The sequence below is a fragment of the Mobula hypostoma genome, chromosome 9, assembly GCF_963921235.1.
Source record: "Mobula hypostoma chromosome 9, sMobHyp1.1, whole genome shotgun sequence".
In the NCBI taxonomy this organism is placed as follows: Eukaryota; Metazoa; Chordata; class Chondrichthyes; order Myliobatiformes; family Myliobatidae; genus Mobula; species Mobula hypostoma.
In genome coordinates, this window is record NC_086105.1 from 32,592,609 (window position 1) to 32,612,377 (window position 19,769).

The 19,769-nt window shown below is 42.1% G+C and overlaps 1 protein-coding gene across 1 annotated transcript in view; it reads left to right on the forward strand.

Moving 5' to 3' along the window:
• The first annotated feature begins 906 nt into the window (after window positions 1-906).
• mkrn1 (makorin, ring finger protein, 1) overlaps window positions 907-19,769 on the forward strand; it is a 61,228-nt gene continuing 42,365 nt past the window's right edge. Inside the window, exons 1-2 of the mRNA XM_063058022.1 lie at window positions 907-1,084; window positions 16,861-16,989. Coding sequence (XP_062914092.1) covers window positions 966-1,084; window positions 16,861-16,989 — 248 coding nt within the window. The 5' untranslated portion in view covers window positions 907-965. The remainder of the gene's footprint in view (window positions 1,085-16,860; window positions 16,990-19,769) is intronic.

Here is a 19,769-nt window from a genome sequence, read left to right on the forward strand (position 1 = left end):
ATGCCTTATGAGAATAGGTTGAGTGAACTCAGCCCTTTTTCCCTTGGAGCGACGGAGGATGAGAGGTAACCTGATAGAGGTGTATAAGATAATGAGAGGCATTGATCGTGTGGATAGTCAGATGCTTTCTTCCAGGGCTGAAATGGTTGCCACAAGAGGGCACAGGTTTAAGGTGCTTGGGAGTAGGTTCAGAGATGTCAAGGGTATGTTTTTTCCAGAGTGGTGAGTGCGTGGAATGGGTTGCCAGCAATGGCCGTGGAGGCGGATACAATAGGGTCTTTTAAGAGACTTCTGGATAGGTACATAGAGCTTAGAAAAATAGAGGGCTATAGGTAAGTCTAGTAATTTCTAAGGTAGGGACATGTTCGGCACAACTTTGTGGGCCGAATGTGCTGTAGATTTTCTGTGATTACTTATTGGAAGTAATAAAACTACCACTGGTGCAATGCTATCACGTATTTTCTAACTCTAGAGATGTATACCATGCCAAAAATCACTATGAGCATTATTCCCCTCAGATGGTACCGACCAACCCTACTGGCTCACGGACTATATCTTTAAATTGAGTGCAGGAGGCCGCAGCATTTTCACTCCGCTGCCCTCTCGGCAGTGACTCACGCTCGGCCTCTCCGGAAATTACCGAGGGCTGTCGGCCCTCTTGTTCCAGATTCCCGAACGCATTCTGTCAGAGACATTACTGCCCGAGGGGATCTCTGTCGTTCACATCTTTTATTTATTTTCCTTCTCGGATCCGACTTGTTATCTCTCTCCCTCACCCCCTTTTCTTTACCAGTGAGAGGAAATGCGGCGGCCGCGTCGATCTCCAGCGAGCCGCGCGCGAGCCGGTCTGCGCGCGCAGCTCCGTGCCTCGGCGCTTGAGACGATTCCGGCAGCTTTCTCCGGAAGTGGTAACGCGGAGACCGCTGGGAGGCCCGGGTGAAGCCGCGAGGTGACAGCGGTGGATAATGGCGGAGGCAGCAGCGGCGGCCATGGGGACGGCGGCGGCAGGAACAGGAGCGGCTGCAGCACCAGTCGCAGGTGGAGGTGGCGGAGGAGTTGGTTGGACTAAACAGGTGACGTGCAGGTAAAGGAAGTAAGAAAAAAGATTACAGTTTCGTCCAGATCACAGCGTTCTTATCCGCGGATTATTTGCGAGCACCACAATAATAAACGTCCTATTTAGTGGCGATCTGTTTAAACCTGAAAACTCGACAATCACAGGGCGAGCCAGTGGAGCTGTTCTCAGTTAGACAAGGACTTGTCTTCCTTGGCTGTTTGGTTTTAGTCGAGGCTTGCGGCACACAAATCGTTAGATTTTTGGAGGCGTGCAAGGAATTGTGTCGATAGGTGCCGGTTAAACTCTCTTCATTTAGGTATTTAAAGATGTTCCGAATGGCTGATGATGACATAACATAAGAACATTATTGCTTAAAGAATTTCTCTTTTAAAAAGGTGTTTTTATTGATTGTGAAGTGCTTTTGGAAGTTGTTTAAAAACTTTGCGGAAAGGAAGAAATATCTTCTGTTTTGACGTGACGTCATGTCCACCGAAAACCGCAGTGAGCTGGAGTTCTTTCAATTGATCTTCAATACTGAATTTACATTACACGTGTCCATTTAGACAGTTATCAGCATTTCCTATATTTTTCACTAAATACGTCGACGAAATTTCATCGTTTTTGTTGAACTGGAATTTTCACTAGATGAACTTCGTTTTCAAGTCACATTCGCCCTAGGTATATGTTGCACATTGTCCAATTTAGATGTTATAGATTTTTGAGAACTTGGAGAAGTTAATCTTTCGTGAATTAAACATTCATTAACCTACATTTGAAAATGTATTTGGAATGTCACCTTTTCATAGACAGAATTGTAAAAGGACATCGGAAAGTCTGGTGAGTAAAACTGCACCATATGGAATTCAAAACAGGAAAGTGTGATGATTTTCTTCGATGTAAACTGCATGAAACATTCGAAATGGTGAGGAGATGGAAAATGTGGATGAGAGACATTTAAAATCTAGGTCAAAAATTGAGAATAAGTGGTGTAGTGTAAAGAAATGAAGTCAAATGGAAATTTGGCCTTTTTTATCCCAAAATAGCTGGCAATCAAAGTGAAATTTTTACACGTGTACAGACCTATGATTGAACTTCATCTGGAATAGCACGGTTAATTATGGACCCTGCACCAAGTTGGGGGTGGTGCAGAGAGTGAGATGGTGGAGCATAGACTCATCAGAAAGGTGGTGCTTTCAATGATGAACACAACTCGTAAAGCCTTGGTTTATAAATTGAATATGGAGGCCAAAGATAATAAAGTTGGGGTATTAAAAGAGTTAATAGATTAGATGGAGATCGTTTTTCTGCTGAGTGAGTTCTTATGATAGTGTCAGGAAGCACTTCTTACACAGTAGTGGAAATCTGGAATATGTTCTCCAGAAATATAGTAGTTACGGCAATTGAGTGTTTTGAATCTGAAATTGATAGATTGTGTTGATTCTGTAATCCTTTAACACCATTGACCTGACCTGGTAAATAGCCTTAAGGTGGAGATTAGCCTGATCTGATTGAAGAATGAAACAGACTTAGAGGCTGAATGACCCACTTCTGGGCTTGTATTTGTGGCCAAGTGGGGGGGAAACTGATGAGAACATTTAGAAAACTGAGTTTAACATTTATAAAGGCACTTAATTTTGTAGCATTTGTTTTTATTGGATGCCTGGCAACATTAGCAAGGCTAACACACTTTGTCCAAATTAATTCAAAAAAGACGCAGCAAGTATTCAACAAATCAGGCAGCATCTGCAGAATGAGAAATTGGTAATAATTCATTCGACAAGGTGTCTTTGATATGATCAGTCTTCAACCTGAAGTATTAAGTTTCTCCCAGATGCTTCTTCGACCTGCTGAATGTTTTCAGTGTTTTATGTTTTCACGTCAAATTTCCAGTGTCTGAAGTCCTTTGTGTAGTGAGTCAGTGGATTTAGATCACAACTTGATGTCCTGCTTTTGTTTTCTCTTAAGAACATATTGCTCGTTAAGTTGAACTTCGGGTCAGTGTTACTCTGTGCCACCTAATCTGGAGCAGCTCAGGAGTGGTAATTCTATGAAATATAAAAGAGAGGGGACTGGATTTTTTTTTATTGAAAATGATCATTGCCTATACATGTAATGAGTCTGGTAATCGCCATTGTTGAGCTAGAGCCTGACAGTTGTCTTATGTCCAGCTCTGTACAAGCATAGGTTGCTTTGTTTTCTGATACAAATTCCATGGCTGTAGCAATCTTGTATACAGCTTCATGACTTGAACAACTTGGGGACGATGAAGAATTTGAAGGTATAGAGTATGATCTTAAATGTTACAATGAAAATGAAGATTTGAAGGATGCAATCATCGATAGCATTGTATGAAGGCAGTCTATTGTCTACACTAGGTGTCTGCTGATTTTACTTATAGTCAATCAAAAGAACAAAGTAGTGTACACCTCAAATACACAGTTTGTACTACTACAGTAGTATTAATGGTGTTCTAATTTGTTTAGTATTTCATTTAAGTACATAATATGTTACTCAGATAAGCAGTAGTTTGTCTGTTTTTAACTATTTCCATGAAACTTCGGCTAATTGGGGCAGCTGCTTAATCGGGCCAAAATGTACCGGTGCTGATGTGTCCCAATTAACTGGAGTCTACTGTATAGATGAATGAAAGCTATCCAACCCAGCTTAATTTCATTATGTCAGGAAGGTCAATGATTCTATTATTGCAATTAGATTCAGAAACTATTTTGAGGTATTTTCCCTTTGCTAGCTCAGTGCATACTTGGAGCGTTTTTTTGTTTTTGTCTTTAGTCCTGTTTTAGTTAGAATTAGTTACTGAAGTTACTTTCGCCATATGTATTTTATCTGTAAGAATTACCTTTAAAAAAAGCTGAAAAACAGTTTTCTGTTCAATGTTTGTTGTATGAACTGTCATTAACTAGAACAGGGTACAAATTTTTTGAATCACTGTCATGTACACGATTAAACTGCACTGTTTTATTTTGCCCATATAATTTAGTATTCTATTTGTTTTGATTACTTGTATGCAATAAAGTCTATTATGCACAAACGTAAAATTACATGGGGATACTTTTCATTTTAATTGCTGGCAGTTTCAATTTATTGAAATACCTTTTATTAAAAATTTTTGGCATCTATGAATGATTGCAATCTTTACAAAATTTCTGACTTAATCTTTATCTTGGGACATGCATGCATATTCTCAAGTGAAATTAAAAACGATTTTCCATAGAATCATAGAGAGCTACAGCTTGGAAATTGGCCATTTGACCATCAGTGATCCAGTTGTACTCGTCCTACATTAATCCTATATTTTTATTCATTCTCATCAAATCACACCCCCCCCCCCAATTCTCCCACTGATTTACACACTTGGGTTAATTTTTTGATCAAGTAACCTATATTTAACAGCATATTCCTGGGAAGTTAGGGCCTGAAGGAAGCCCACACAGGAGAAAATGCAAACACCATGTGGACAATGCCCAGGTTCAGGACCAAAGCCGGGTCGCTAGAGCTGTGAGGCTAGCTCCTCTACTAGCTGCTTTTCTTTGAAAGGAATACACAATAAATAAAATTGAATACAAACTTGGGGACTGTGATCTGGTCAAGGGCAAAATAAGCTGAGCTTCTGCACTTTTAGAATCATGGGATATATTTACAACACATTGAGCAGAGGCTATGCAACCCATCTCACTTATGCTGGTTGAATCACATCTCCTCGTACTCCTATGCTGGTATCCCTGCAGGTCATGGCTCTTCAGACCTGTCCTTGTGATGTGAGTATACCCGCAATGCTGTTGGGGAGGAGTTCCAGCATTTTGACTGAGTGACAGTGATGAAACAGTAATACATTTCCATGTCAGGGTGGTCTGAAGGCCACCTTCCATGTGGTGGTGGTGATGGTCCCGTGTATTTGCTGCCCTCATCCTTCTGCCTAGTAGGGTTGTGAGTTTGAAAGCTGCTGTCTAAGGGGTCCTGATGAGTTGCTGTAGAAGGAACAAAGTGCTGTACTCTGAGCTGGTGGTGAAGTGAGGAAATGGTTTTGGATGGGTTGCCTGTCAAATGGACTGCTGTCAACAGGAATTCTGCAGATGCTGGAAATTCAAGCAACATGCATCAAAGTGCTGGTGAATGCAGCAGGCCAGGCAGCATCTCTAGGAAGAGGTACAGTCGACGTTTCAGGCCGAGACCCTTTGTCAGGACTAACTGAAGGAAGAGTTAGTAAGAGATTTGAGAGGGGGAGGGGAAATCCAAAATGCCCCTAATCTGAGGAAAGACATCCTTGCCATAGAGGGAGTACAAAGAAGGTTCACCAGATTGATTCCTGGGATGGCAGGACTTTCACATGAAGAAAGACTGGATGAACTGGGCTTGTACTCATTGGAATTTAGAAGATTGAGGGGGGATCTGATTGGTCCAGAACAAGGGGTCACAGTTTGAGGATAAAGGGGAAGCCTTTTAGGACTGAGATTAGGAAAAACTTCTTCACACATAGAGTGGTGAATCTGTGGAATTCTCTGCCACAGGAAACAGTTGAGGCCAGTTCATTGGCTATATTTAAGAGGGAGTTAGATATGGCCCTTGTGGCAATGGGGATCAGGGGGTATGGAGGGAAGGCTGGGGTGGAGTTCTGAGTTGGATGATCAGCCATGATCATAATAAATGGCGGTGCAGGCTCGAAGGGCCGAATGGCCTACTCCTGCACCTATTTTCTATGTTTCTATGTTTCTATGATAGGAGAAGACAGGAGGGGGAGGGATGGAGCCAAGAGCTGGACAGGTCGTATTTCTCTCTCACTCTCCTTTTTCTCCCTCTGTCCCTCTGACTACACCCCTTGCCCATCCTCTGGGTTTGCGCCCCCCCCCGGTCTTTCTCCCCGGACCTCCTGTCCCATGATCCTCTCATATCCCTTTTGCCTATCACCTGTCCAGCTCTTGGCTCCATCCCTCCCCCTCCTGTCTTCTCCTATCATTTTGGATCTCCCCCTCCCCCTCCCACTTTCAAATCTCTTACAAGCTCTTCCTTCAGTTAGTCCTGACGAAGGGTCTTGGCCTGAAACGTTGACTGTACCTGTTCCTAGAGATGCTGCCTGGCCTGCTGCGTTCACCAGCAACTTGGATGTGTGTTGCTTAAATGGACTGCTGTGTCCAGTATGCTTCTTGAGCGTTGTTGATGCTGCACGTAGGCAGGTGGATGCTTGAGCCTTGTAGATTGTGGATAGGCCTTGGGGAATTGGGAGGCAAGTTTTTAAGATTCCTAACCTCTGACTTACTATTGTACCTGAATTCTGTATGTGGGCAACACAGTGTGCTGGAGGAACACGGGGATCAGACAATATCAGTGGAGGGAAAGGGATGGTCAATGTTTCTTTTCCTTCTACAGATGCTGCCTGACCCATCAGCATATTGTTGCTCTAGATTCTGCAGTCTCTTGTGTCTGGTAACTCCCAGGATATTGATAGTGAGTGGGGAAAGTTAGTAATGGTATGCCATTGACTTTCAGAGGATGATAACTGGATTATTGCTTGCTGAATATTGTCATTAGCTGGTATTTGTGTGGAATGAATGTTCCGTGAATGAATGATGCTGAACATTGTGCAATGATCAATGAACATCTCCTCTTATGACCTTATGATTGAAAGCAGGTCATTGATGAGGCAACTGAAGATAGATGGGCCCAGGACACTATCCCAATGAACTTCTTGGAAAGATGTCCTGTGGCTGAGATGATTGAGCTCTAACTGCCACAGGAGTTACTAGATAGTATTACCAGTGGTGGGTTTTCTCCCTGATTCTCATGGACTGCAGTTTGGTCAGATTCCTTGATGCCATACTTGATGAAAAGCTGCTGTATTGTCAAGGACAGTTACTCTCACTTATTATATAATAAAAACATAAGAAATAAGAGTAGGCCTGTCATCTGGCCTATCGAACCTGCTCCCCCATTCAATCCTCTAAATAATTTGTTTTCCACTGAATTTAGTGTCAGCAGCAATCTTAGATGTGTTATACTTAATCCCCCTTTCCAAATTGTTAAAGTATATCATAACAGTTGTGACCCTAGCACCGATCCTGTGCCACTCTGCTCATCACTGACTGCCAGTGGGAGAAACACACAAGATTGTCTTTAAAGCCACAATGTTGCTTATTTTGGCTGAATTGTCTTAGGTGTTTTTCTAAGGTGAATTAAACTACTTTTAATGCACCAATGAATCCATCTCATTGTATGTAATATTTTAAAGATTAAAAACTGTAATTTTCATTCCTAGTGTGTAAAATTTACAAGAAACTTAAGACCATGAGATAGAGGAGCAGAATTCGAATACTCGGCCCATCAAGTCTGTACTGATGGCAGACTTGATCCTAAACTACAGGAAACATGCGCTCCACATCCACTCTATCTGGCTCTTTCAATGAGATCCCCCCTCACCCCCATTCTTCTGAACTCCAGTAAGTTTATGCCCAGGCTCTCAAATGTTTCTCATTCGTGAATGATTTCATTCCTGTAATCATTCTTGTGAACCTTCTCTGGACCCTCTCCAGTACCAGCACATTTTTTCTTAGATAAGGGATCCAAAATGGCGCTCAGTACTCCAAGTGCAGTCTGACCAATGCATGATGAGGGCACAGTATCACACCTTTGCTTTTGTATTCTAGTCGTCTTGAAATGAATACTAACATTACATTTGTCTTCCTTGCCATTGACTCAACCTGCAAATTAACCTTCAGGGAATCCTTCACAAATACTTCCAAGTATCTTTGTAGCTCTGATTTTTGTATTTTCTCCTCATTTAGAAAATAGACTATGCCTTTATTCCTTCTACCAAAATGCATGACCATACACTTACCTACACTCCCTACACTATATTCCATCTGCCACTTCTTTGCCCATTCTCCCAATCTGCCCAAGTCATTGTGTAGACTCCCTGCTATTTAAACACTACCTATCACTCCATCTATCTTTATATCATCTGCAAACCTGGCCACAAAGCCATCAATTCATCATTCAAATCATTGACATATTGTGTGAAAAGAAGCAGTCCCAGTATCCCTGCGGAACACCATTTGTCATTGGCATTCAACCAGAATAGGGCCTCTTTATTCTGACTCTGTCTCCTCCCAGTAGCCAATCTTCTATCCATGCTAGTAACTTTTCTGTTATAGCATGGGACTTATCTTGTTAAGCAGCCTCATGTGTGGCATCTTGTCAAAGGACTTCTGAAAATCCAAGTAAGCAACACCCACTGACTCTATCCTGCCAATTATTTCCTCAAAGAATTCCAACAGATTTGTCAGGTAAGATTTCATCTTAAGGAAATCATTCTGACTTTAGGCTACTTTATCATGTGCCTTCAAGTACTCCAAAGCCTCATCCTTAATAATGGATTGCAACATCTTCCCAACCAGTGGAGTCAGGCTAACTGGCTTATAATTTCCTTTTTTTGGCATCCCTCCCTTTTTAAAGAGTGGACTGACATTTGCAATTTTCCACTGTTCTGGAGCCATTCTGGAATCAAGTGCTTCTTGAATCATTACTAATGCCTTCACAATCTCTTCAACTACCACTTTTCGGAACCCTGGTGTGTAGTCTATTTGGTCCAGTTGACTTATCTAACTTCAGACCTTTCAGCTTCCCAGGCACCTCCTTAGTTATAGCAACTACACTCACTTCTTCCCCGACACTCGAATTCCTGACATTCTGCTAGTGTCTTCAACAGTGAAGACCAACGCAAAATACTTAGTAAGTTCATCTGCCATTTCTATTGTTTCCCTCTCCCCCCTCCCCATTACTCTCCCTCCAACATCATTTTCCAGCGGTCCAATATCCACTCTTGCCTCTCTTTTACTCTTTACATATGTGAAAAAACTTTTGGCATCCTCTTTGATACTTTTGGCTAGCTTACTTTCCTATTTTTTTCCCTCCATATGGTTTTCTCATTGCCTGTTGGTTTTTAAACACTTTCTAATGGTCTAACTTCCCACTAATTTTAGCTATATTATATGCCCTCATTTGTTTTATGTTGTCTTTGTCAGCCATGGTTGCCTCATCCTCCTTTTAGAATACTACTTCATCTTTGGGATGTATTTATGCTGGGCCTTCTGAATTGCCCCCAGAAACTCCAGCCACTGCTGTTCTGCTGTCATCCCTGCTGGTGTCCCCTTCCACTCAACTTTGGCTAGCTCTTCTCTCATGGCTCTATAATTCCCTTTACTCCACTGTAATACTGATACATCTGACTTTATCTTCTCTCTCTCCAAAACTGCAGGGTGTATTCTATTGTGTTATGATCACTGTCTCCCAAGGGTTTCTTTATCTTAAGCTCCCTAATCAAATCTGGTTCATTGCACAACGCTCAAACCAGTTTGCCTTTCCCCAAGTGGGGTCAATCACAAACAGGTCAAAAATGCCATCCTGTAGGCATTCTACAAATTCCCTCTCTTGAGATCCACCATCAACCTGATTTTCCAAATCATAACATATCACAAGATTGCCTTTATTACATACCTTTTTTTTCCTTTTGAAAATTATATCCCACATCCTGGTTATTGTTTGGGAGCCTTTATATAACTCCCATCAGGGTCTTTTTACCCTTGCAGTTTCTTAACTCTGCCCACAGGAATTCTACATCTTCATCTAATGTCACCTCTTTCTAAGGATTTGATTTCTTTTTTTCAACTAACAAAAGCACCCACTCCCTCTACCTATCTGCTTGTCCTTTCGATGTTAAGCTCCCAGCTATGATCTTCCTTCAGATACATCTCAGTGATGCCCACAATGTCATACCTGCCAATCTCTTAATTGCACTATGAGATCGTCTACCTTATTCTGTGTACATTGTGCATTGAAATGTAACACCTTCAGTCTTGTATTCATCACTCTTTGATTTTGCTTCCATGTTACACTTGCCATTTTGCCCTATCATCTGCTTGTCGCATTAAGCACTGCACTAACTTGTATACCACCTGCCCATCACTGAAGTTCCCATCCTTCTGCCAAATTAGCTTAAACCCTCCCCAACGACTCTAGCAAACATACTCGTAAGGATATTGGTCTCTCATGTTCAGGTCTAATCAGTCCTTTTTGTACAGGTCATACCTTCCACAGAAGAGGCCCCATTGATCCAGAAATCTGAAACCCTGCCCTCCCCCTGCACCACTTCCTTAGTCACTCATTCATCTCTACCATCATCCTATTCTTGCCCTGACTAGTAAATTGGGCTCAGAGTAATCCAGAGATGATGATGACGATGGGCATTATTACTACTACTACTTCTCCCTTTCTACCTATGACATTGGAGCCAACGTGCCCCCAACATTTAGCTATTCACCCTCCACCTTGACCAATGTGTAGCTGCTCTGAGACATCCTAGCACGCAGGAGGCAACACACCAACCTGGCTTCTGTTTCGTAGCCACAGAATTTCTTGTCTGTTACCCTAACTATCAAGTTTCCTATCACGGCCACTCTGCACTGAGCCTCAGTGCCACTGGCCTGGCTGGCTACCGATGCTGTTCCCTGATAAGTCATCTTACCCCTCCCTCCCCCCACCTTCCCCAGCAGTATCGAAAGAGGTATACTTGTTGCTGAGGGCAATGGCCACAGGGAAATCCTACACTGTCGGCTTATTTCCCTTACTTCTGTTGGTCACCCACCCACTACTTGAAGCTTGCACACTGGGTGTGATCACTTCAGTAAAAGGCTTGACTATTAAGTTTTCAGCACCCCCCCCCCCCACACCCCGGATGGTCCTGAATGCATCCAGCTCTAGCTCTAGTTTTTTGACCTTGTTAGTTAGGAGCTGAAGTTGGGTGCACTTCTTGCAGATGTAGTCATGGGGGTGACCATTAGGTACCCTGAAATCCCAAATCTAATAGGAGGAGTCTTCCACTGTCTGAGCTACCATTCTCCCTGCACTTGTTAGGCCTCGAACTTCTCAAACTAAGTTTTAGCCTGCACCTGTCCTTGCCGAAACCTGTTGAGCCAAACCCTGACCACTCTAACGGTCTCTGCTCAAACCCTAATGCTTTTTATTGGCACTTGCTAATTAATCTGAGTTACTATTAACCCAATCAATCTCCCACTCTGCAGACAAGTCCCGACAGGCCCCACTTGCTTTTTGAAAACTGTTGAGTAACGTCCACAAGGAACTGTCTCCAACTCACTCCGCAATCTCTCACTCTGTAAATTTGTTGAGCTGTAGTTGACCCGAGAAATGTACAAGCATCTGGTATTATCTGAGCTGCTGTAGGAAGGTGAGGGAGGTGTTGGAAACGGACCAATTGAGTTTGAGGGCAGATTGGAAGTTAGAGGGAAAGTTGATGAAGTTGACGAGCTCTGCATGGGTGCAGGAAGCAGTTACCTATGCAGTTGTCAATGTGACATAGGAAGAGTTAGGGAGCGAAACTGGTGTAGGCTTGGAACATGGACTGTTCTGTCTAGCCGACAAAAGGGCAGGCATAGCTAAGACCCGTGCAAGTGCCCATGGCTATACCTTTGGTTTGAAGGAAGTGGGAGGAGCCAAAGGAGAAATTATTGAGAGTGAACTGGTTTACTGAAAAAAAAATTGAACTGGTTGAGTTACTAACTACAGGGTAGTGGTTTAAATAAGTTATTTAATGGTCAGTTAAAGGACAAATGTAGTTTACAATGTCCTATGATCTGGGCATTACATAAATGCCTGTCACTAATTGCCCATCATGATTTGCTGCCGGTAATCACTGTGGTCCTTCAAATGAAGTTACACCCACTGTACTGTTGGGTTGGGAATTTCAAGACTTAGACTCAGAGGCATTGAAAGGTAATGATATTTACAAGGCTGAATTGGAGGGCACCGCACCTACAGCTGGTAGTGTTCCCTGTGGTCTTGATCCCTCTTGGTGGTAATGGTAAAGATTGCAGATTTAGGAAATAGGAAATCTTGGTTTGGTGAGAAATGGAAATCAATTTTGTAGATAGTGCATCCTACTGGTGAAGGGAATGAATGTTCAGAAAGGATACCAATCAAGATGATTCCAACATGTATCCAAGATTCCAACATGTATCCAAGCAAGTTCAGAGTATTTGATCATACTCATGATTTGTGACTTGTAAACTGCAGAAAGGCTTTGTGATATTTAAGAGGGAGCCACTGACAACAAGAAGTTGGACTAGTTAAGCTTCTAGTTAGTGATGACCTATTCAAGTATGACACCCACACCCTCCAATAAGATGTGGCTGATCTACTTTGAGTTCTGAAGTCAGTGGTAACCCAGAGGATTTTGATGGTAAGTGAAATGGCAATGTTAAGGGAAAGTGGTTAGGTTTTTTTTGGAGAAAATCTATTGAGAGTCCATAATTTTGATTTGATTACTGCCAGTTATTGGCCCTGCTTGAATGTTAGCAAGGTCTTGCTGTCCACGGGCATCATCAGCTTGGCTGTAGAGGCAGGTACATCAGAGGCATTTAAGGAACTCTTATATAGGCTCATGGATGATAGAAAAATAGTCATAGTCATACTTTATTGATGCCGGGGGAAATTGGTTTTCATTACAGTTGCACCATAAATAAATAGTAATAAAACCATAAATAATTAAATAGTAATAAGTAAATTATGCCAGGAAATAAGTCCAGGACCAGCCTATTGGCTCAGGGTGTCTGACCCTCCAAGGGAGGAGTTGTAAAGTTTGATGGCCACAGGCAGGAATGACTTCCTATGACGCTCAGTGTTGCATCTCGGTGGAATGAGTCTCTGGCTGAATGTACTCCTGTGCCCAACCAGTACATTATGTAGTGGATGGGAGACATTGTCCAAGATGGCATACAACTTGGACAGCATCCTCTTCAGACATGGAGGACTAATGGAGGACTAAGTAGGATGAAAGGGTTAGATAGATCTTAGAGTAAGTTAATAGGTCGGCACAACATTGTGGATTGAAGAGCCTGTACTGTGTTGTAATGTTTTATGTTCTATATGCTGGCTTCTGTGGGGCTACAGGTGTGTTCTGTTAACTGGGAACTCGGTTCATGGCTGCACATCTGATATGAACAACACGTAAGAACAGAACACTGATGTAAACTTGGGATGACCTCTCCTTTTTCCAGTGAGTCATGAACTGAACAATGAGCAGTTCAGCTAGATTGGGAAGTTCTGGACATGCTTTAAAACTTGGAGGTTGTTAAGTTAGTAAAGTGCTCACAGAACCAGGGGTAAAGGATGTCCTGCATGCCAAACACTTTTGTAAACATCTTTGTTGGTCAGTTGCTAAGAACATAATTGCAGAGTTGAGGTTTGATTGTCATCAGGATGGGTGTTCACAGAAACTATTACAAACTTGTTGAGTGAGTTTCCCATTGGTAACGTGTTTCTGAAGATGGGTGAAATACTTGTCAACACTGGTCTTGAGTTGGCTCATTGAGTGAGAACTTGAAAGATTCCCTATATGGCCTTGAGATATGAGACTGTAGATGCCGGAATTTAGAGCAAAACAAACTGCTGGAGGAAGGAACTCAGCAGGCAAGAGGAAATAGTCAGTTCATGTTTCATCTGGAAATATGACCTTTAAATTAGCAGAGACAATTGTTAAGAAAGCAAAGTTAGACTCATGGTGAACTCAAGTTAATATAGGTAACAATAATGTCCTCTGCAAGCTTGTATTTCCTGCAATGGAGTGCTACCACTGATTTACAGTTGAAGATTCTTTCTGCACTCTGATTATCCACAGAAGATGCTGCAGGAAATATGGACAGTTGACATTTTGTGTCAAGACCTTTCATAAGGACTGGTGAAGGGGTTCAAACTGAGATGTTGACTGGTCATTTCTCTCCATAGATCCTGCTCAACCTGCTGAGTTCCTCTAGCATTTTGTGTGTTGCTCTAGATTTTCACCTGCGGTCTCTCTTGTGTCTCTAGTATTATCCACCTAGTTCTATTCCAATGAATAATAACTTGCCATGCCATTCAAACTGTGAAACATACACCTGCAGGAGATGATCTGTACTTCCACCAATCCACCACTGGAGGGCAGCACCAACAGGAGAGCCCACCCCCAACTGGGCTGCAATACTACGCAACAAAAACAATGCAAGCTCGAGGAGTGAGGCCTAGTCCTAACTATAACCGAAGTGACACTGCTGCCTTGCCACCTGTCCATCCACTAGGAAGACAGTCACTCACAGTTTTTCTGCACGCCACATTCATGCCAACTTGAAGGCACCTACTCCAGCAGTAGCAGGGTCTCCATTTAGGTTAGCTCTTCCAAACCCAATCTGGCTTCTCCTGCAGCCGAATGGTTCAGCTTAATCTCCTCAGGCCCGATGGTCTGGCTTTCGACAACCCAGAGGGTACTCCGAACAGTGAGCAGCACACTGATGTGATGGACCTGCTGTACAGGTAGTTATTGGAGTAAATAATAGTCTTACTATGTATGAAAACACATTTAACAAGGAGAAAAGCACCTTCGGTTGGCCTCCGAGAAGTCCCTGCATGTATACGTGGTGCCATCTTACCAAAACAACATATGAGATTAGAACTATACTTAACATACCAATGGGGTAGAGGGTGACAACCTTTCGTGGGCAGTTTAACTTCCTTTGTGCACTAATATCAAAAGATGTGTGCACGCACACACCTTAGAGGGAACATTGCAACCTGTAGGCAAAGATTGGATGAGCCAGGATTGTTTTCATTGGAGTGGACAAAACAGTAGAGACCTTCTGGAGGTGTACAAAATTATGAAGGGCCTAGTAAATTATATAGGATGGATCTATTTCTTTAGCAGGGAAATTGGGGACCAGGGAGGTAGATTTAAGACAATTAGCAGAAAGGTTAGAGGACAAATGAGGATAAGGCTTTTTTTCCAGAATGTAGAGCTCTGGCACTGTAAGAAAGGCCAGAAATTGACTTTGCACTTAAGCAGTACTTGGGTATATACTTGAAGGGCCCTCATCTGTGGAAGTATATTAACCTAGTACTGCATGATCTGTACTTTTTTCCCTCCATCCCACTTGCTAATGAAATGCTCATCTGTTTTTTTTTTGTCATTTATACACACAATGTCAGTGGTTTAAATGGCTAGATTCTCATTCTCCGCGGTTCATAAAAACAACTTTGCTGGCCATATTCAGATAATTCAGTCCCACCATAACTGGCACCCACAGAGTGACTATTGACTTCTCGTATTGAAGTTAGTGATTAAGTTAAGCATTATTGGTCTGGAACCATTCTGAATTAGGTCTCACAAAAAAAACTTGTAACCGAGAAATGGACAGTGGGTAGAAAAAATGCTACATCTATCAGTCGATGACCATAACATACATATGTGTGTGTGTGTGTGTGTGTGTATACACACACACACACACACACACCACTGATGTCGAATCATCTGTGACCAAAATACCCAAGGACCACTGTAAGAGCTGAGAATATTGAAGCGATTATTAATGAAAGGCAGTTAGCGCCTGTTGAGAGGGGTACTTTAAAGATCCCCCTAAATAAGACTCTTAAACTACAATGCATAATCCAGTGCAATTTTTGCATTAGCCCAATTAGAAAATGTCATCTGACAAAGCCTTTGAAGTACCCTAATGAAGCAGAAAATCTAAACTACATCATGTCCAGACAAAAATCTTTCTCTTAATGTCAAAAAAAAGCTGGATATTGACTTCAAAGATGGTGGGGGAGGGGTTTGGAACTGTACATGTGCTTGTCTACATTGATGGTGTTGAGGTTGGCAGGGTTGAAAGCTTCAAGTTCCTTTGAGTGAACACCACCAAAAACCTCTCCTGATCCAGCTATGTAGATACCACAAAAAAGAAAGCTTACCAGCACTTCTCCTTATTTAGGAGGCTAAAGACATTTGGCATGTCCCCATTGATCCTTACCAATGTTTATCAAATAAGCCATAAAAAGCAATCTATCTGGATACTTAACACCTTGGTATGCCAACTGCTCTCCATGTGACTGCAAGAAACTGCAGAATAGTGGACAAGGTTGTCGAGGCTATTTTAAATGTCATGGCTCCTTTTCAGTGTTAATGAACTAAGGTTCCTGTGAGTCACTGCAGACACTGCACTTTTTCACAGAGACTTTGAAAGCATGTTTAATTGTTCCTCTTTTCATCTGGCAAATCTGTTGACATGGCAAAGTTTGTGGTGGGTCATTTTTCTTCCTCAGTCATGTTCAGCATGCAAGCGCTGTGGCATATACATTGGAGGTGACTGAATGTAATGAGGACTCCATGTTAGGTCATGCATTTGAAGGGTTATGAGGAAACAAAATGCCTGATATGTCTTCCACATTTTGAGCTGTTTTAGATAGTCCTTTATCTGTGGCAGGCAGGAAGGTAGGGATCACTGCTATGCAGTAGACTCTGAGTGTTCTTTGATCTGAGGTCTTGACCTCCAGGCACTCTCGCCATCAAATGTCAAAAACTGCTTACTCACTGAAAGGTATTAGTGAATTTCAACATCAATCCCCTTCCCTTTTTTTTAGAAAGGTGGTCTATAAGAAATCAAAAGTTGTCCATCTTTACATAGTTCTTGGACCCTTTTATCATCGGGGTGTTACACAGCAGGACAGATTAACAGATAACCTGCATATATTAAGTGCAAGGGCCATTCTAGACAATGTTTAACAAATAATGACTTGGGCTTCAGCCTTTGAAATGGTTGCTTTTAGAGTTCATTTATCATGTACTCATTTGATCAGGTACCCTTTTTCCAGTAAATGGCTACTAGTGAGATACAGGGTTTAAGAAAGTAAGGCCTCTAAATGTGTTGCAGTTTCCATGAAATTATAAGCTGAAACTGTGAAACTTTACTTTGTAGGTATTTCATGCATGGAGTTTGTAAAGAAGGAAACAACTGCCGTTATTTCCATGATCTTTCAGCCAGCAAGCCTTCACTAATTTGCAAGTACTTTCAGAGAGGATGTTGCAGCTATGGAGATCGCTGCAGGTAAGGAGCACCAATGACATTTAAAGTTGTTCCAGAAATAGATGTATTTTCTTTGAGTTGATAACTCAACTCTGTTGGGCTTTGACATAACAGATGAATTTTAGCATTTTAGTTATTTATTTTGTGCTTGGTACTAATGACTTTCATAAGCAAGCTCCTGCCACTTGCCAAAATTTGCATAAAGTTGGGTGATATTACATTGTCCAGAAATTGAACAACTCATTGTAATAATTTACTAAATTGATTTAAGCAGCCTTTATTTTAATCTTTAGATTAGTATAAACATCCCACTGATATTTAGTAAGGATCTGTGTGAAGGAAAACGGGAGCAAATTTCATCTCATATTTAGCTTCCATATCATGAGCTGTAAAACAGCTTAAAACCTAGTAATGTCAAATATTTCTAATATTTCGTTTCGATGGCAATTAAATAGGTATTTTTATTTTGATAAACTGTCAATAAGGTATTGTAAATGTATATCCATGCAGTAATCACATTTAACATGATGTTTGGGTACATTCAACAGTTTTGGATGTATCAAATTATTTTTGCTCTAATCACAATGTTTAAATGCCTTGCTAGGATTCAAAATGGTGTGAGATTTTTCTATTTTTCCAATAAAACAATTGTAAAACTGCATAGTTGTTTACATGTGTTGAGATATAACACACACCCAAAACGCTGGAGGAATTCAGCAGGTTGGGCAGCCATCTGTGGAAATCAATATTTCGGGCTGAGACCCTTCATCAGGACTGGAAAAGAAGGAGAAAGAAGCCAGGTTAAAAGGATGGGATGAGGGGAAGGAAGACAGTCTAGAAGGTGACAGGTGAAGTGGAAAAGGTAAAGGGCTGTAGAATAAGGAATCTGATGGCAGAGGAGAGTGGGGGGGGGGCCAGAGGATAGGGGCACCAGGGGGAAGTGATAAGCAGGGGAGGAGAAAAGGTAAAGGTGGGGGGTGATGGGGAGGGGAAAAAATTACTGGAATTTGGAGAAATCACTGTTCATGTGATGAGGTGGGAGGCTACATAAAAGGCTCCTTCAACCTGACAGTGGCCTCTTCATGGCAGAAGAAGAAGAAGCCCTGGTCCAACATGATAAAATGGGAATGAGGATTGAAAATGAAATGATTGGCCACTAGGAATCTTGCTTTTTGCAGATGGAGGAAAAGTGCTCAACAAAGCAGTCCTCCAATCTATGTTGGCTTTCACCAATGTAGAGGAGGCTGCAGCAGGCAACCCCAACAAATTTGAGGTGGTGTTGCCTCACCTGGAAAGACTGTTTCTGGCTCTGAGTGAGTTGAGGGACGATATGATTGGACAGGTGGCACTTCTGCCACTTGCAGAGATAAGTGTCAGAAGGGAGATTAGTGGGAATGGACAAACAGACCAGGGAATCATGGAGGTTGTGATCCCTGCATAAAGCGGCGAGTGGGTGTGGGGAGGAAAAGATGTGTTTGATGGTAGGATCCCGTTGAAGATGGAGGAAGTTGCAGACGCTGATGATGTGGTAGGTGAGGACAAGCAGAACTCTGTCCCTGTAAAGGCAGTGGAAGGATGAGGTGAGTACAGATGTTTGGGAAATGGAGGAGATGTGGGTGAGAGTAGTATCAATGGTGGAGGAAAGGAAACCCTGTTCTTTGAAGAAGGAGGAGGTGAAAGACTGAGAAAAAAGGACTAGCATTTCTGTGGGAGACAGTTTGTCTCCAGAGATGGGGAGAGAGATGTCAGAAGTCGACCAAGTGAATTTGATGGCAGATTAGAAGTTGGGGGCAAATTTGATGAAATTGATGAGCTCCACATGGGTGCAGGAAGCAGCACCAATGCAGTTATCAGTGTAGTGCGAAAAGAGTTGAGAAGCATTACCAAGTATCTTGGAACATGGACTGTTCCATGCAGCCATTGAAAAGGCAGGCATAGCTAGGACCCATGCAGGTGCCCATGGCTACTCCTTAAGTTTGGAGTAAGTGGAAGGAGCCAAAGAATAAATTGGTGGGGGTGGGGTCCAGTTCTCCCAGTTGGAGAAGTGTGGGTGGTGGAGGGAACTAGTTGGGTCTTTTGTTGAGAAAGAAGTGGAGAGCTTTAAAGCCTTTATAATATGGAGGTTGTATAAGTGTATAGGGACTGGATGTCTATGGTCAAAATGAGACAAGCCAGGGAATTAAAAGTTGTTGGGAGATGGAGAGCATGTGAAATGTCACAGATGTCGGTGGGAAGGAAACAGAATGGAGTTAAGCTATGTGGAAGCGAGTTCAGTGGAGCTGGAGCAGGAGCAGGCAGAAACAGTGAGCCTACCCAGATAGTCAGGTTTGTGGATCTTGGGTAAGAGGTAGAAACAAACAGCATGGGATAACGGAACTATGAGTTTGGCAGTGGATGGGACATCTTCAGAGTTGATGAGGTACTGGACATAATTAGTTTTACTCATAAGGTAAATGTAACCAATGGTACAAATACCTTTGTTTATAAAAAATCTTTGGTAGTGCATAATTTATTACAACATGATGCCAGTATCATTCAATTTACTTAAACCTAGTTGGTCATTACGCTTATTCACTCTGTATTTGCCGAGCATGCCAGAGAACCTAGTGTATTTGTTGAGAGCATGAAAATGTCAAGGTTTTAACTTCATGGTCACTGAAATGCAATAAATCAAAAACAGACACTTGAGCAAATGCACTGTCATAGTAAATGGGAATTTAAGAGACAAAGGATGAACTGATAATATCTCTTTTTTTTTAGAAAAATGTTTGGAAGCCTTTGAATGATAGCTTATTTATCCA